The following is a 17,814-nucleotide window of genomic DNA, read 5'->3' on the forward strand; positions in this document are numbered from 1 at the left end:
AAAGACTACTGCATAAGAGGTATAAAACATAGCATATTATGTTATAAATAGAGATGCTGAATAAAGTATGTTTGGCTGTCAAGAGAGCAATGCCAACCTTCAATGACTACCATAGCACAATACTGTCGAATGATTGTTCACGAAACCCAAAAATATTCTGGTCATATACACAGGTCATTAGTTGCATCAAAGTTTATCAGGGTTGCCACAAGCTTCCCTAAGTGAAATTCCCCGATTTCCCGACAAGTTTTAGGATTTTCCCTGACAAATTTTGAGATATCGAGGTAAGTTAAGATGTAAGTTGACAATCACTCTTGGCAGCTGTGGTAAAAGAAACAAGAGTGAAAACGAGGAAGTACATTAAAAAAATCTTTGAAGCCTATGGCATTTCCTGATGTGAGCGAACATCTTAAGTACTAACATCAACATCTTTTGCAATGAACTGTTTTTAGATGGATAGAGCAAGCCCAATGGTATGACAACTGATATTTTTCTTTATTGAAACGAAACACATTTGGTGACAAAAACATACATTTCCTTGGAGTCTCAAGACAGATTTAAAATACCTTCACCGATTTCAGATATAACCTCAGAAAAAAAGTAGCCCTCTTGAAAGAAGTGTATAGGGCACGGAAGAATTGTGTAAACCAACACTAGGTGACTGCCAATAAAATGTTGGTTCTACTATTTTCATTACTGTCAGTTATTACCCACTGTATTAATCTATTATTTTACAGTTTTTTGTGATTTTTCTTTTGAGAAATATATAGTACACAGTATACAAACTACTAGCGACTGACAATTTTCTTCTTCTTATTGTCCATACTTTCCAACATATAAACTACTTTTTAAATGCCAAAATGTACTAGAACAAATAAAATGTCTATAAAATGCGACACTGTACAGTGTACTTGTGGTGAGACAGTCGCAATTCCTGAAATCCAGTGCTGATGGCCTCTGGCTTGCTGAGGAGCACCACAGTCCAGGGTCTATGGATAAACTATGGAAGTCCACCGTATTGTGTCACACACAAATAGACCAGGCCTGCAGGCAGATCGGTGAGACTAGATCTGACGGGCAGGGCCTGCACATTAGTGGGAAGCAAATGGCTGCAGATTAGTACGCCCAATTCATTACAGATACCCACAGAAACTGCCTGTGGTTTTGGCCCATCGCAGAAGTCCACTAGTGTGGCCAGCTATTCATGAGCCATAAACAGCATGTTGTTGAAATGAGACCATGGTGATCAATCCAAGCAACAGATAACTTGTTCAAATACTCTGAGAATCAATAATAACAAGGATAAGTAGCAATTAATCATAAAGATGATTTCTGAGCTGCAGACAAGCAGGTATAAAAGACAATCACACTCTCACAACTAAAATTTCAGTTATAGTGTTTGTCAGAAAACGAGAGCACGAGCACACGCACACGCACTCTCGCAATCACTCAGACATAACTCATGGACATATGACCACCATCTCCAGCCACTGTGTCTACAGTCTGAGATTCAGATCCAAACAAACCACTCCACTCCTCACACCACCCTGCCTCACATCAGCAGCTGCTAGGCTAGTGGCACAAAGTGGTGTCAGCAATGACTGCAAGCTGAAGGAAGTGGTAGGAAGGGGAGAAGCAGTAGTAATGAGGGTGTAGGGAAGCAGCGCATGTATTCGGCTGCACCTAGCCAGTGACTATGCATTACACATCAGTTAAAAATCCGTTTCATGTACTAAGACAAAAATGAGATTTTTCCAGTGTTTTTATTTTTTTTCAAATTTCCCAGATTTCTCTGAAATCTGAAATTCCCTGATTTCCAGAATGTGTGGCAACCCTGTTGATGTTCCATCACTCGCAGTCGAGATAGGAACAAACTGACGGTAGAAAACTACAGGCAGAAGTGGTCTACTCCTCTTTCAAATGTTGCTTTACAAAGGAAAACCTAGGAGTATTGCATAATTAAATTCTTGTGCCACTTAACAGACGAGTGAAATAGATATTTGCACCAACAGCACTGGAAAAGCTGAAATCGTTAAAACTGAACAAAGTTCCAGGACCCGATGGAATTCCGTATCAGACACTATGCTGAATTTGAAGCCGAGTTAGCCCCCCTTACCTATAATTTATCATAGAGCCCTTTAACAAAATACTGTGCCCAGTAGTCTGAAGGAAGCACAGGTCACATCTCTCTTCAAGAAAACAAATTGCTGACATCTGATGTAAAATCTTAGAACATATTCTCAGCTCAAATGTGATGAAGGACCTCAATGAGGAAGATTCTCCTCCATGCCAACTAGCACGATTTGTGAAAACACTGATCACATGACAGGAAGATCAAATTAAGAGAATGAAAGAAATCTCGGCACAAATGAAGGCAAATGCTCACCTCCAGAGTACTTTGTACAGTTCTAATGAAATTATTTGCAAATGATCACATGACAGGAAGATCAAATTAAGAGAATGAAAGAAATCTCGGCACAAATGAAGGCAAATGCTCACCTCCAGAGTACTTTGTACAGTTCTAATGAAATTATTTGCAAATGATGATGATGAAACTGTATAAATCCAAACTGCAAAACATTATGAAATGTGTAGATAACAAAATGTATAGGTACATTTCATTTCAAAAGGAAAATCCACTTTAGAATACCATAAAAAAAATCCTAAGGGGAAAAACAAGGCTGGCCAACACATCTTCAGGAGATGAAATTCCAGTACTGCCAACACACACACACACACACACACACACACACACACACACACACACACTTCTACTGTGCCAACAAGGTAAAATAAAATCAATGTCCCTTTCTCCATTCTGAGGAAGGAATGTTTGAATTCACTTTCTATCCTATAGGTAAGTGCTGGAAGCCAAAATGCATAGATAATCAAAATTAATCTGTGTAATTCAAGTTGTACATACCTTTTTATGGACGATGAACATTGGAACTTGTGTGCCATCTTTGCTTGAAAAAAATACTTGTTTAGTTTCATATGGACTGGGATCAAATCCCTGGAATTTTATCTCTCTAAAGACCTAGAAGTGAAGTCATCCAAATGTTAGGAATATAACCATGCTATTAAATAAGGCAATGACCAAATCTGTACTGCAAAACAACTTACAGATGGTTCTAGTTCCTCCTTTGTGAGATCACAGTGATATATAATTCCAGGGGTTAGAAATGATGTAAACTGGTAAAACATCTCTGAATGTTTCTTCTTTCCCGAATAACCCGTAACAGTGCCCACATCAAGGGGAAATGTTTTCAGCAAACTACCATTATTTAAATCGTGCAATTGTAGCACACTCTGTAACATGATATAAAATACACACATTCATATGCGTTATGGCAACAATACAGTATTGGCATAATTCCAGACAATATTTCACTTTATGTTGCAGAGAATTAAGGTAGAAGTCAAAAATTAAAATTCTCCAAAAATTAGTATCTGTAGTAACAGTTATATAAACTCCAAGGATTAAGGTGGGTGGGGTGGAGAGGTTACCCCGGGGTGGGGTGGAGAGGTTACTGGGGAGAGTCAATTTTAGGAAAACCACAGAAAATCAAGTTGGAGAGGGTTTTTTTATTACCACTCCTTGTATTTGGTGTATCACTTTTTTCCCTATGTTTCCTTGTTTCATATTATTTGCCCATATTCCTCACCATGCTGTAATCTTTCCTTGCACATTCACTTATCTCTGCCATTTCTTTTCATTTCCTGTATTATACTCCCAATGTATCAAACTATATAGATCCACAGTGACCGATGGCTAACTGACACTGTGAGTGCAGAACTCTCATAAATAGATTTAAACTTTTCGTACATCAACTTCTGAATTTCTTCTATTATCTTTCCTTGATGAGAAATTTCAAGGCTGCTGGATTGAATGCAATGCAGTAACACCTACTGCTCCACTGAAATAACCACCATGATGCCCAGATCTTACCACACTTAACAACTCATTATAGCAAGTTAAGTCCCAGATGTCTCACCTGTACAAGAGTAATGAAGAATAGTACAAAACTGCTGGGAAAGTCTTTTGAAGCGCAATTCATATGACAATCCCCATTATGACAAGGAGACACAGATCTCCATGTAAAGCACAATAGTTAACCACACCAGATGCATAGTTTTTGCACGCAAATACTGTAATATACAAAACACTGTTTTGATTTTGTGGCGCAGTGTGTTCCCTGACATTTTAAAAAAAAAAATACATTCGAGAAGTTCACATACCATATTTCATTACAGCTTTTGACTGCATAAACCATTATCTCCCCAAACAAACGTTAGATAATAATGGAATTCTAGGCATAGCAGGTTCATAGTTTTTATTTCATTTCAATTACAGAAAGCAGATGGTATTAGTTCCATAACAATCAAGCAACATTAGCCACTCAGAATCCAATGCAATAAGACAGGATGTTCTACAGGGTTTAATTTTGGACCTGTATTGTTTCTGATCACTTTCCACACACAATTTCACAAGAGAAAAATTGTCCCTTTTACAGCTGAGATACAAGGATCATTTCGAAAATTCTGCACACTGTAAGAAGGATTTGAAGAAAATTTATTTTACAAAATACCTTCAAGGCTTTAATCTTCATTCTTGCTTACAACAGCTACCCAACATTTTGGCAACTTCTGTGTTCCAAACACATCACCTTCGCTGTTGAGCTGACCGATTACTCTCGTCACCTCAACGAAAGCTTCTTCAGTCCAATTAAAACATTTTCCATGGAGTTTTCTTTCAGCTTAGGAAACCAAGTCAAAGTCTGGAGGACTCTTATCAGAATGGTGAATGTGGACGTATTTGCAATCCACATCTGTCGAGTGTGCGTGTCACTGGTAGAGCAATATGCAGTCTTTAATCATCATCATGCAAAATTAGGCCAGCAGCTGCTAGCATTTCAGGCCTTCAACGAACTTTAAGGTACAGAACATTTTGCAGAAACAGCCGGCAGTAGGTGCCTGTTACAGACATCTCTTGTGGTGCCCTATCTGTAGTTATAACTCCATTCATGTTGGAAGGTTACAAGACTTCTGGCTTGCCTCCTTCCATTTATACTAAATTTATCTGCCCATGTCAGGACTTGTGATAGGCAGGACACTTCAGTTACATCTGCTTAAAGTCTTGTTACACAGTTATAAAGGGGAATCCCCCCTTCTTCAGTGGTCATCTGTAAAGAGACTAATAGTTCCAGTCTGTAAATATGTGAGAAATGCATAGCCCGCACACTGTTCTGAATGCAGCAGGTGTGTGATGGGCACTTAAAGCTTTGTGTTGGCTTGCACATATCAAGTGGCCACTGAAGGAAGCTCATGCAGCCTGAGGCAAAACTAGCCTCTTGAGATGGATGAGGGCTAGAGTTTCAAGTGCTTGCTTGGACACCACAATTTATGATGGAAAAGTACAAGTCTTGTAACGTGACTTGGCCTCAGGGACCTCTGAAGAGTTAACTATGCTCTGATTCAGCCATTGTCGACTGAAATCAGTCAGGAATTTCTACTATCAACAAGTGAGGAAGATGTGCTCTGATTGGTCTGTGACTACGAACATTCCAGGATGGGTATTTGTTAAAGGTGGCATTCATATGCTATTGGTGGAAAAGAGTAACATTTTTCCTGATTGGCATTTGCGGACAGATTGGTGCAAACTGTCAAGTTGGGAGCTGGTGGAACAAAAAGGGACACGGTCAATTGTAGATGGAGACAAGACATTGGTTCAAGACAACATGGCATTCAGAGGTGTCAGAATCCTGACAAGTAAGATTCTTGTTATTCATTATGACCATGATCGACTGACTCATTGATTGAGGGGAGTTGTAGCACTAAACAGCAGCACTGTCAGTCCCGCGATTCCAAAGTTACTAGTGGGAGATAAGAGGTGTCCGCTAAAAGTGGGCAGATCTAGTCAGCAGTCAAAGCACAGAAGCTAAAACTCACACAGTAGTCGGTATAAAAGGATAGGATAAATCTAAACACTGGAATGAAAGAGGGATAAAAGAAGAGTCTTTGCATGGAGAAGTGGTCATGGATCCCAGACCCAAGAGACATGAAGAGAGTGCCCAACCACAACCATCCTGTTCCTGCTGCTCTAGAATTAAAGCAAAACCTTGTAACTGAGAATCAATACCACTTTCAATAAGTAAACCGAGGACCAGTTCAACCAACGATGAATCATCTGCCGATATTGAGGGCAAGGAATCCAGAAGGCTGTACTTCTAACGAAGTGGAAAAAGAAAGGGAATTCCACTAATACTTGGAATACAGTCAGTCTCACTCCACAGTCACATTGTGTGGATGACTCTTACAAGAGAAAACAATGGGTGAGCCTAGTGCGATCAACCCACAGGTGACATACAACTGTGGACTCCTTCCACAAGGAGTGGAAGAAAGGAAGCCATATTGCAGTAGTCTCCTTGATTATGCGGAGTTCATTACTGAGAGCAGTAGCACACTAGATATCGTTCTACTTCTTGGGTGAGATTTCCCTCATTTCAGTGCACAGTGATAGGTAATAAAAGACTTGGTGAAGGATGTGATTCAGTTGTTCCAGTAAGGTACGGTACTGGTTGATGAAGGGGACACTCCTTTGTGGCTGATTCTTTGGGGTGGTGCGAGGGTTGGGGGTGTGAGGGGAAATGACACTAGAGATCTGTTTGCAGAATACATCTGGGGGGATAGTGCCTGTCTGTGAAGGACTTGGTCCTCAGGAAGCCAGGCATATGGGAGGTATTTTTTGGTATAAAAGGGATGAGAGCTGTCAAAATGCAAGTACTGTTCGTGGTCAGTGGGTTAAATTCGGACAGCGGTGCAGATGGAACCATCAGGGAGGAGGTGATCTACATCTAGGAAGGTGGGAGAGAACGTAAGGTTGTGAAGGAATGAAGATAGGGTGTTCAAATCATGAAGTTATCATCAATGAACCTGAACCAGATTAGGGATTTGGTGTTTTGAGAGGCTAGGAAGGTCTCTACATGACCTATAAAAAGGTTGTCATAGGACAATGCCATGTGGGTGCCCATGGATGTGCCACAGATTTGTTTATATACTTTCCCTTCAAATAAGTAGTTGGTTAGTATGAAGCTAGTAATGTGTATAAGGAATGAAGTAATGGATTTTGAATCTAAAGGACGTTTGGGAAATTAGTGTTCAATAGCAGCAAGACCATGGGCATGAGCGATGTTGGTGTATAGGGAGGTGGAGTCAACAGTGACGAGTAGGGATTCAGGAGGTAAAGGGATGGGGCTGGTGGAGAGTCTGAAGGAAGTGGTTAGTGTCTTTGACATGGGAGACCAGATTACGGGCAATTAACCAGCAACAATGTGGTAACCAGGATAGTTGGGTTTGTGGATTTTGGGGAGCATGTAGAAGGTGGGTGTCCGAGGTGTCATAGGTGTGAGGAGGGAAATGGATTCAGGGGAGATGTTCTGAGAAGGGCATTGCACTTTAAGTAGGGGTTGGAATTTGCTGGACTTCTGGGATGGGATCACTCTGCTAGAGTTTATAGATGGAGGAGTTAGATAATTAGCGGAGGCCTTCTACCAGGTAGTCATTGCAATTCATGCCAACAGTGGTGGAACCTTTGTCTGAAAGTAGGATGATTAGGTCAGGATTTGTTTTGAGGTTGTGTATGGCTGTTCTTTCTTCTACTGAAAGGCTGGTGTTCTGAGGACGGGACCTTGGAAAGGTTGGTGAGGCTAAGTTAGAGTAAGGAATTCTTGGAAGGTGACCAGCTGGTGGTTAGGTGGGTGGGTGGGTGGGTGGAGGGGGGCATGGTTCAATGTTGGAAATAGGGTGGTTCTGGTTGGAAGGATTGGTGGCACAGAAGTGCTTCCACTGTAGGGATCGGGAGAACAAGAGTAGGTCTTTGACAAGTCCAGTATGGTTAAATTTGGGTGCAGGGCTAAACGTGAGGCCTTTGCACAGAACTGAAACTTGTGTGGAGCTGAGGGTTTTGGTGGAAAGCTTAACAACAGTGTCAGAGGAGTGTTTTGACTCTGCATTTGGATTTGGTAGAGGGTTGATATGGAGTCTTGGGGAGCTGTGGCAAGTTGCAAAGGACAGCTAGGCAGGGTTTAGCTGTTATGAGGGGTGGATGAGGAGGAACACCGTGGAAACAATAGGTGTTGGGTAGTGGTGTTCCGAGGGGGCAGTAGGACGTCAGCAGGTTGGATAACTTATGGAGGTCGCATCAGGAATGCTCCTCCATGTGGTGGATAGCAAGGTACTGAATTCCAGAGCTGTGCTGTATGGAGTAGAGACTGCAGAGTACTAGTTTCTTGTGGAGGGAGCATAGGTGGTTCTGGGATGCCTGTGCCATGGAGAAGTGTTTTTGCAATATCACGTTCATAAGACCCAGGGACTAGTGCAATCTGAAAAGGTGTCATTGTGAAAGTAAGGGTGGGATTTAGAGAAAGGAATCTTTACAATTAGGTCATTTGGAGGGATCCCATGGTCTAGGCACCATTTGAGAAAAAGGATGTGGGGCTGGGTTTCAGCCAGGGAAAAGAATACTTTACTAATCTGGTGCAGAAAGATGGAGCAAGGGTCCACTGTGGCAGGAATGGTGTAAAGGAAATAGAAATGATACAGAAATGGGCAAAGTAGGTTATGGTTGTGAGTGAACAAGGATAGAAAGTTCAAGTGGCACAGGCAGATGTAGAAAATGAAACACCAAAGTACATCAGGATGATTGATGAAGTGGGATCAACAGGAATAAATGTAACTGTATCAGAGGAAAGAAACTGGGGCATTCGATGCTATATCAACAATCCGTATGGTGTTGCATGGACAATCATTGATACATTGTGGCTCAGAATTAGTTGCAGTTTGAATGCGGTGCATAAAGAATGGACACTAGGAAGAGTAATGCTATAGAGAAGAGTAACAAAGAAGAACTTCACAGGGTTGTAGGATGGAAAAAAGCCATTCAGCAAAACTCAAACAATGAAACTCCAGGTAAGAATAGCAGCAATGTAAGAAAAGACAGATTGCTACTTACTGTAAAGAAGACATGCCAAGTTGCAGATAGGCGCAATCAAAAGATACTCACATATAGCTTTCAGACACACACACACACACACACACACACACACACACACACACACACACACACAAAGGAAGCAAGCACATGTGTCACACACACACGACTACCAACTCCAGCATCTCGGACCAATATGCAACATCACACGGGAGGCAAGCAGCAATCTGGAGGGGGAGGGGTATAGGAAGGGGGATAGTAGTGTACAGGCAGGTGGGGGTGGCGATGGGGGTGGGGGAGAGCGGGGGAGGGAGGGGGGAGGGAGGGGAGGAGGGAGGGGAGGAGGGAGGGGGGGAGGGAGGGGAGGAGGGAGGGGGGAGGGAGGGGGGAGGGAGGGGGGAGGGAGGGGGGAGGGAGGGGGGAGGGAGGGGGGGAGGGGGGAGGGAGGGGGGAGGGGGGGGAGGGGGGAGGGAGGGGGGAGGGGGGAGGGGGAGGGGGGAGGGGGGAGGGAGGGGGGAGGGAGGGGGGAGGGAGGGAGACTGGTGGAGTATGCGGGGACTAAGCTGCCAACAGACGCACATCAGGAGGTTTTAGGGGCAATTGCAATTTGCCACCTTATGATTCTATGTTAGAAGATTTCAAGATAGTTACTCCATTGCGTAATTTACAGTTGACATGGAGTCTTATGGGGAGTGTGACAGTCGGGATAGGTCCATTACTCTGATAGGTTTCACAGTCACACACACCTTGGGACATTGCAACGTCATACACAAAGATCACCACCAGTTTCACGTCTGGTTGTTGGCAGTGGAATTTTTTCACGTGTGAAAAGTCAAAACTCTTCTACTGTGACAACAGACTTCAGTTCTGGCTCAAAACCTTGTCTCCACATTTGATCAGTCAACAACCCTTTTCAGAAACTGTTCTGTTCAATAACAATGAAGCAATTATTCTAAGATTCTTTTCCAACAGTTTTCTGCTCTTCACTCAGATCATAGGGAACCCATCTGGCAGAAACTTTTCTCATCTTCAACTTTTCAGTAATGTTTCTATGAACTTAAGTGACAAATTCTGCCCTCATATGCAATTTCCTGTAGTTTTTTTTTTCCAATCCCCTCTCAAAATGTCATTAGAAATAACCTGAGAGGTGTAGTCTGTTGCAGATGATGGCCTCCCACTTCTTGGACTATCCTACTGCTTACCAGATCTTCATGGAAACAAGCAGACCACTGGAGTACTGTGCTATGATCCACTACACTATTCCCACACACCTCTCCCAAAGTGTTGTAAATTTCCATGTTCCTTGCATGCAAGGATTCAATATTGATGTAGGAGGGCTGATCACTATGTGCAATACAGCCTGACTGTTTCAGCTTCAAACCGAATTACTCGTGATACAGCCATATGAACCAGCAAACAAATACAACGGTCACACCTAAAATCTCACTCACCACTGACATGAATTTCAACTTCCTGTGGGTGCATAGTGTGCAGAACTTTTGAAATGAGCCTCTTAAGTGTAAGAGTAACACCAGGACCCTTCCTGAAAAGGCAGCTAATGAAATATTCGAAAACAAAAGATGGAGGAATGCAAATGGATGATCACTGAATTTTGACAAGACTTGGTACACAGTTCTGTAATTCTCATAGAACTCCACAAGCTATTAAAATAGTCTTGTCAAACAAAGAAATACAAGAAGTGGAAGCTGGGAACTGCAGATAGATCACAACTAGAGATGAAAAAGCCACTGCCTAGAATTAAGAACTTTAGTTCAACAACATTTGCGGTACACCTTTCATTGCTGTATACAATTCCAAAATGATGAAACTAGTTATTTTTCACATTCACAATGTGTTACACCATTCTTCTGGGAAAACTCATCTTATAAGGACAGAATTTCAATAAATGTATCAAAAGAATTCCATCTAGCGCTAATTCTAGAGCACTCGGCAGAAACCACTTCAAAAAACTCTGTATTTTGACAACTACTCTTGATATTTATACATTTATTAATGTCCTTTGTCATTACCAATATTTTCTTTTCACAAATAAATATCAGAAAGCATGAATATAACACTACAGTCAAAAACAATCTCTACAAATACTTCAAAGAATTAACATTAGTATAGAAAGGGGTCAGATACATGGCTACTTGTGTACTCAATTATACAGAGCATATGAATTGTTATGTACAAAGTGTGACAGAATTTAAGAGTAATTTAAAGAACTTTCGAAGAACTCCCAACCTACTGAAAAATATCTTCACACAAATTCTTAACAACAATGTTTTAGGCTAATTTATAATTGGAATTAAGAACTATGTTACAATATTTTTTTCCATAATGTTTAGTCATTTCGTAGCGCTGATTCAAACTGAATACAATTCAAGTCTTTCATGATTTCCTTGTACATACCGAACTCCACTATCTGTGGAATCCATGGTATAATTCTAATGTAATGTAATCAAAAGTGACATATTGCAATGACAAGTTCTGAAACAGGCAGTAGCCGTTTGCAGAAGAATTGTAACACACACTTATGACATGAGGTATCAAGAATATGTGTGTGCATTTGGGTATTGTAGGTAAAATAGAGGGCAGGAGAGACATGAATTTTTGGAGATGATATAATCATATGCAGAATAAACTGGCAACACTGACTCTTAAGAAATATATTTAGTGCAGCAGAGGATCTTAAGAGATCATTGGCAGTGTTGGTGGTGGAACCAAGATTACGTGTACCTACCAATATGTAACACAATTACAAACAAAGTATTCACATTCTTATAGTGACTAACCTTAACATCATGGATGTAACAAACAGCTAATTTGTCTTGATTTACAGGACTAGCCCAGTCCAAAACATCTTTAGAATGCTCCTTTATCAGTGTTGTCCATTTCTCTTGCACTGGATCCAGGAAATTTATTTTCACAAGACGGTAATTTGGAGCATCCTTATTGGTGCGGAAAATACATTCTGGCCCTTCATTTGTAACATACTGTATCCACAAAAAACAATATGGTCATGATTACATTAAGGAAGAAAATAGCAGAGAGATAAAAACATAATATTTCATAATACAGTAAGTGATTTGTTATTTGTTTTCTAAAGAAATAAGCTAACCTCATAATCTGCTTCAAATTTATGTACAACTTGGGTCAGTGGAAGCTTTCCAGATATTTTTCCATTGGGCAAAATGTCGAGGTCACAGAAAAATAACAAATTATCTCTGCAATCCTTCTGAGGTGTAATAATCAACCACTGTCCACAATCACTCACTTCAGCACCACTGGAAAAACAAACATAATATAAATTATGTTTTGTCTATATGGAATCGTTTTTTTGGTAACACCTGTGGCTCACCTGAATAATGCGCACCTTTTACATTTACTACTAATAATATTTGTATGTATGATAAACATCAACTACAAAACTTCTGGAATAATTTCAGTCAAACTGAGGAAGACTTGAGACACACAGGAAAGAGAAAGGCTAAAGGGTGAGGGTGTTAGCTGAAAGGACACAGGTGTGGGGAGGAGGTGAATCGACAGATACGAGGCAAGCAGCACTATGAGACACACTGAGAGGATGGGGGATATGGGAAGAGGAGTGGGAGTGGAAGGGGGAGGGGGGAGGAGAAGATGACGCGGCCGACAGAGAGAGACCGCGGGCTGGCAGACGCGGCCGACAGAGAGAGACCGCGGGCTGGCAGACGCGGCCGACAGAGAGAGACCGCGGGCTGGCAGACGCGGCCGACAGAGAGAGACCGCGGGCTGGCAGACGCGGCCGACAGAGAGACCAGGGAGGGGCAGACAACGTTGCCACAGGACGAGGGGGAGGGGGGCAGGGGCATCAGACCAGACTGACCCAGAGACAATGGTGGGGCAGACAAGATTGACAGAGAGATGGGGGACTGGTGAGAATGAGAGATGGGGGGAAAAGATCACCATACGTAATACTGATTACAAAGGCGGCACAAGCCTCAATTAGACAAAGATCATGCAGTTGTACTGTGGCAGCCCACCTCAACTTTTAGTGCTGTATGCATGGCTGCTAAATTCAGTGCTGATTTATGTTTTGTAATTGCCTAATACATCTTCCTGAGCTAAGCACTGTGTATTCTATGAGTCATATTCTGACATGTATTTATTCAGGTGACTTGACTCATGTGCTGGAAATACGAGTGTTACCCGAAAACTAATGTTACAAGGCATGTAGCTTTAGCATGGCATGGCCATGGGGAATGTTGGTACCACTGCTGTGTAGCAGGAAGCTAGTGGAAGGAACGAACACTCCTGAAGGAATAGGCACTCCCAACCATTAGTAGCTCATCTATTAGAAATGAGCATTCTCATACCGGCTCGCGCCAAGTGAGCACTGTGACGCACTACCTAAATGCTAAGGGCATGAACGCTGCTGATATTCATCACAAAATTGTTTTAGTTTATACAGAGGATGTAATGTCAAGGTATCATGTGATGAAATGGGTACAGAATTTCAATTCTGGAAGGAAGGAAATTCATAATGAAGATGGATGTGGGATGCTGTCTGTTGTAACTGATGACTAGGTGTAGAAAATTGAAGATCACCACCTCTCTGATCGTCATTCGAAATTTATCTGCATGCAGTTTGTCCAAATGTTTCATGAACTGTTCATGAAATATTAAGTGATCGACTAAATTACCTCAAGTTGTGCGTGCAATGTGTGCCCAAGGTGCTTATGAAAGCACACAAAGAAGAACAGAATCAGTGCCACTTGTAAATTTCGTGACCATTTTGAGACTGAAGGTGAAGCTTTTCTCAATTCTTTAGTGGCAGGAGATGAAACTTCGACTTATCACCATACTCCAGAGAGCAAACGACAATCAATGCAGCGACACCACACTCATTCTCCTTCAGTCAAAAAATTCAAAACTAAGCAAACAGTGAAGAAAATCGTGGTGTCACTGTTTTGTGACAGAAAAGAGGTTATGCTCATTTGGCAAGGGATGATGCAATAAATGTGGCAAGATATTTTAAGACCATGAAGAAACTTTGCAGAGCCACACAAAAATAAAATTTCATGGGACGCTGACAATGGGAGTCAGCCTCCTTCATGAGAATAAGTCTCCGCACACCATTTGTGCAACACATGAGTTGAGTTCTTTTGGTTGGGATGCTCTACACCACTCCTCTCACAGCCCCGATCTTTCAACTAGTGACTATAATCTGTTCACTAAATTCAAGGAACACCTCGAAAAACACTTTTTCAATGATGAGGTGAAAATCAAATTGAAAAACTGACTGAAAAAGGCGGGAGATGTGTAAGACACAGCAAAAAATAATGCAACACCTATACAACACTACATGTAAATTTTATTAAAATAAATACATTTCTTTTACTTCAAGAAATTCTTGTAACCTTGCTTCCTGGAATAGCCTCGTAAAATGTATTAAGGCACTACATTACTGACGTTGAATCTATTCTAAACATGAGTTACTGAATTGAAGATTTTAAAATTGGATTCTTTACTAAAAATCATGCCCATGTCAACAACTTTACACAATTTTAGTAATCACTGATGAAGGCGATGCATTGTTTCCCATTCATTTTCAGTTTGTTCCAGAGAGTATGAGTCTAACACTGAGGGTTGAACACATTCTGAACTAAGGCACCACTACTGGTACTATACAGGCTTGCTTACTTGATTCCTTCCTTCCTTCCTTCCTTCCTTCCTTCCCATTACAGTTCCACAAGTATGGCCAGTTCACAAATGCAATGCAGGTGCTTTCTACTTGTCAGGTCATTCTCTGTTACTGAAGTGTGCAGGAGTGTGAGGCTCGTTGTGACTTAGCATGGAAGTTTAGTACACAACCTTGATGTTGAAAGTAGCACTGATGGTACAAAAATGGCCAAGGGTGGGCCAACACCATATTGAATTCCAGCATTACCAATTGAGGGCGCCACAAACTTTTAAGTCATTTTCAGCCAGGTGTTTGGATACTTTTGATCACATAGTGTGTGTATTTAATTACATTGTTTTGGGCTGGTCTATAATTGTCTTCACTATTTGCAAGGTGTTTAGTAACAACTGTGCACAGGACACACGGCTGTACATTTATTCAAGCTGTCACCACATGTTTATCAGTTTGACTTGCACACCGTTGTGGTGTATTGATTGGTTCAAAGGAATGACGTCCACACAGCTTGCACCAGGTAGTTCTGTTTACTGTACACACAGGTGCGTGTTTTGAGTTGTTTTCTTACACTGTATCTAAGGAACAATGGACATGTCTGTGTTGAGCTTATCCACTGTCCTCAGTGGCTATCCTGAGCTCTCAGAGGAAGATCATACAGCAAAAATCATTGTAAGCCCTTCAGTGGTAAAGTAGCCTACAGCATTGATTATTACAAAGGATACCAACATATGCTTGTGTCACAATGTCAGTTTTGATCTGGTTAGTGCTTGTTTCATTATAAAGGAGCTAAATCTCTGCTGTAAACTGAAAATTTTGGGTGCTTACGCTATGGCTGGTGCCAATTACCGTACCAGGGCTGATAGCTGACAAGGGAACCTCCCCATCGCACCCCCCTCAGATTTAGTTATAACTTGGCACAGCGAATAGGCCTTGATAAACTGAACATAGATCAATTGAGAAAACAGGAAGAAGTTGTGTGGAACTGTGAGAAAATAAGCAAAATATACAAACTTAGTAGTCCATGGGCCATATAGGCAACATCAAGGAGAACGTGAGCTCAGGAGCGCCGTGGTCCCGTGGTAGCGTGAGCAGCTGCGGAAGGAGAGGTCCTTGGTTCAAGTCTTCCCACGAGTGAAAATTTTACCTTCTTTATTTTTGCATAGTTAGTATCTGTCCGTTCGTTCATTGACGTCTCTGTTCACTGTGATAAGTATAGTGCCTGTGTTTTGCGACCACACCGCAAAACCGTGCGATTAGTACACGAAAGGACGTGCCTCTCCAATGGGAACCGAAAACATTTGATCACAAGGTCATAGGTCAACTGATTCCTCCACAGGAAAACACATCTGATATATTCTATACGACACTGGTGACGGCATGTGCGTCACTTGACAGGAATATGTTGTCGACCCACCTAACTTGTACACTTGGCGAATGGGTAAAAAGATTCTTCTACCTTGCCCGATTTAGGTTTTCTTGTGGATGTGATAATCACTCCCAAAAAAGTGATGAAAACATAAGAGTTTGTCACAAACTGAAAATAAAAAATTAAAGTTTTCTCTCGATGGAAGATTTGAACCAAGGACCTTTCGTTCCGCAGCTGCTCACGTTACCACGAGACCACAGCGCTTCTGCGGTCCCAGTGTCCTTGATGTTGCCTATCTTCCCATGAACTACTCAGTTTGTATATTTTGCTTATTTTTTCACAGTTCCACACAACTTCTTCCTGTTTTCTCAACTGATCTGTGTTCAGTTTTTCAAGGCCTATCCACAGTGCCAACTTATAACTAAATCTGAGGGGGGTGCGATGGGGAGGTTCCCTTGTGAGTATTATCTTACTGGCGAAGCATCCACAAAGGTGTGATCAACTTTTTGAAACTATCTATACAGTGATGCAGGTTAGGGTCCCTGGTCTCTCACCCTGCAGCCATTTACCATGGTAGGCCCTCATTTCTGAGTAATTGACAAAAAAAATTTACGATTATGAGTGAAGTCCCAGAGCCTTGATATTGACAGCTTTACATCTAGTTGCACTGTAGCATCTAGTGGTTAGTGTACAAGCCTGTCATGCAGAAATTTGTGGGTTCGAATCCCTCTCAGTGCTTCAAAATTTTCTATTTTTAAATAGCTTTGAACTGACTAGTGATTATATTTAAATCAGTTAATTGAATAAAAATAATTATTTTAAAAATTTCTTACCCTTTCTCATGCCATTTTAATCATCAAATTATCTCTTACATTTACCCTTATTTTTCCATTGTTTTGGAATCTTTGTGCATGTGCTTTTGATCATTTTATAATTTTGTCCATGTTGTTGCATTAATTATGTATATTCTTCATTTTGTACATTTATTTGTAATCCCTGCATTTGTTTCTATCTTCTTTGCATTATTTTGTCAGTAGGGCAACAAGAATTTGTGTTTTAAATGTTTGTTAGATGATTACCATCCATAAAATGTGCACCTTGTATGTAACAATAAATAGATTTTTGACACCATTGTACAGCCAATATAAATAGATGAATTTGACTTTTGTTTTTCTTTTTTTTAACTGATTGATCAACGTCTTCAAATGCTTAAATACTGTAATAGAGAAATAATTTTTTTTTAAATCAAATTCACAAAGATTCCAAATGAAAATAGAATGTGAAGAAGAAAAATAAGAGCAAAAGAAAAACTTAAGACTATGATTAAAATGATGTGCAAAGCATTAGTAATTTTAATAAATTACATTTTTATTAATTAAATCAGTAAAAATTATGATCAGTCATTTCAATTACTTTAAAAATAAAAAGTTCTAAAGCACTTGATGAGATTCAAACCTGCAACCTTCTGCACGACAGAATAATTTGCTATTACTAGTTAGTAATCGGGTGTACTAAATGGCATTGGATACCAAGCCTTGCTAAGAAGTTTGATGGGAAAAATAAAATTAAAAAAATAAATAGTTTTCGACCATCTATCCATCAGTCGTAAACAATCCACTGCTCCACTACCCAGCCACATTTCTGGCACCACAATAATTACTACCGACCAGTAATACCCGAAGTCCTTTGAGTGAGTTAGGCATCAAATAGGAGAACCTGGGCATCTTAAATACACTTCTCAGTTGCTGAGAGTACATGACATATGGACAGTGTAAGCTC

The 17,814-nt window shown here is 40.9% G+C and overlaps 1 protein-coding gene across 4 annotated transcripts in view; it reads right to left on the reverse strand.

Moving 5' to 3' along the window:
* LOC126263371 (prolyl endopeptidase) overlaps positions 1-17,814 on the reverse strand; it is a 106,054-nt gene that overhangs the window by 35,550 nt on the left and 52,690 nt on the right. For all 4 annotated transcript variants that reach the window (XM_049960488.1, XM_049960474.1, XM_049960466.1 and 1 more), the window contains exons 7-10: positions 12,114-12,279; positions 11,788-11,988; positions 3,124-3,309; positions 2,924-3,037 (exon numbers count right to left, since the gene is read on the reverse strand). In XM_049960488.1, coding sequence (XP_049816445.1) covers positions 2,924-3,037; positions 3,124-3,309; positions 11,788-11,988; positions 12,114-12,279 — 667 coding nt within the window. The remainder of the gene's footprint in view (positions 1-2,923; positions 3,038-3,123; positions 3,310-11,787; positions 11,989-12,113; positions 12,280-17,814) is intronic.

The sequence above is a fragment of the Schistocerca nitens genome, chromosome 1 (assembly GCF_023898315.1).
Source record: "Schistocerca nitens isolate TAMUIC-IGC-003100 chromosome 1, iqSchNite1.1, whole genome shotgun sequence".
NCBI classification, from domain to species: Eukaryota; Metazoa; Arthropoda; class Insecta; order Orthoptera; family Acrididae; genus Schistocerca; species Schistocerca nitens.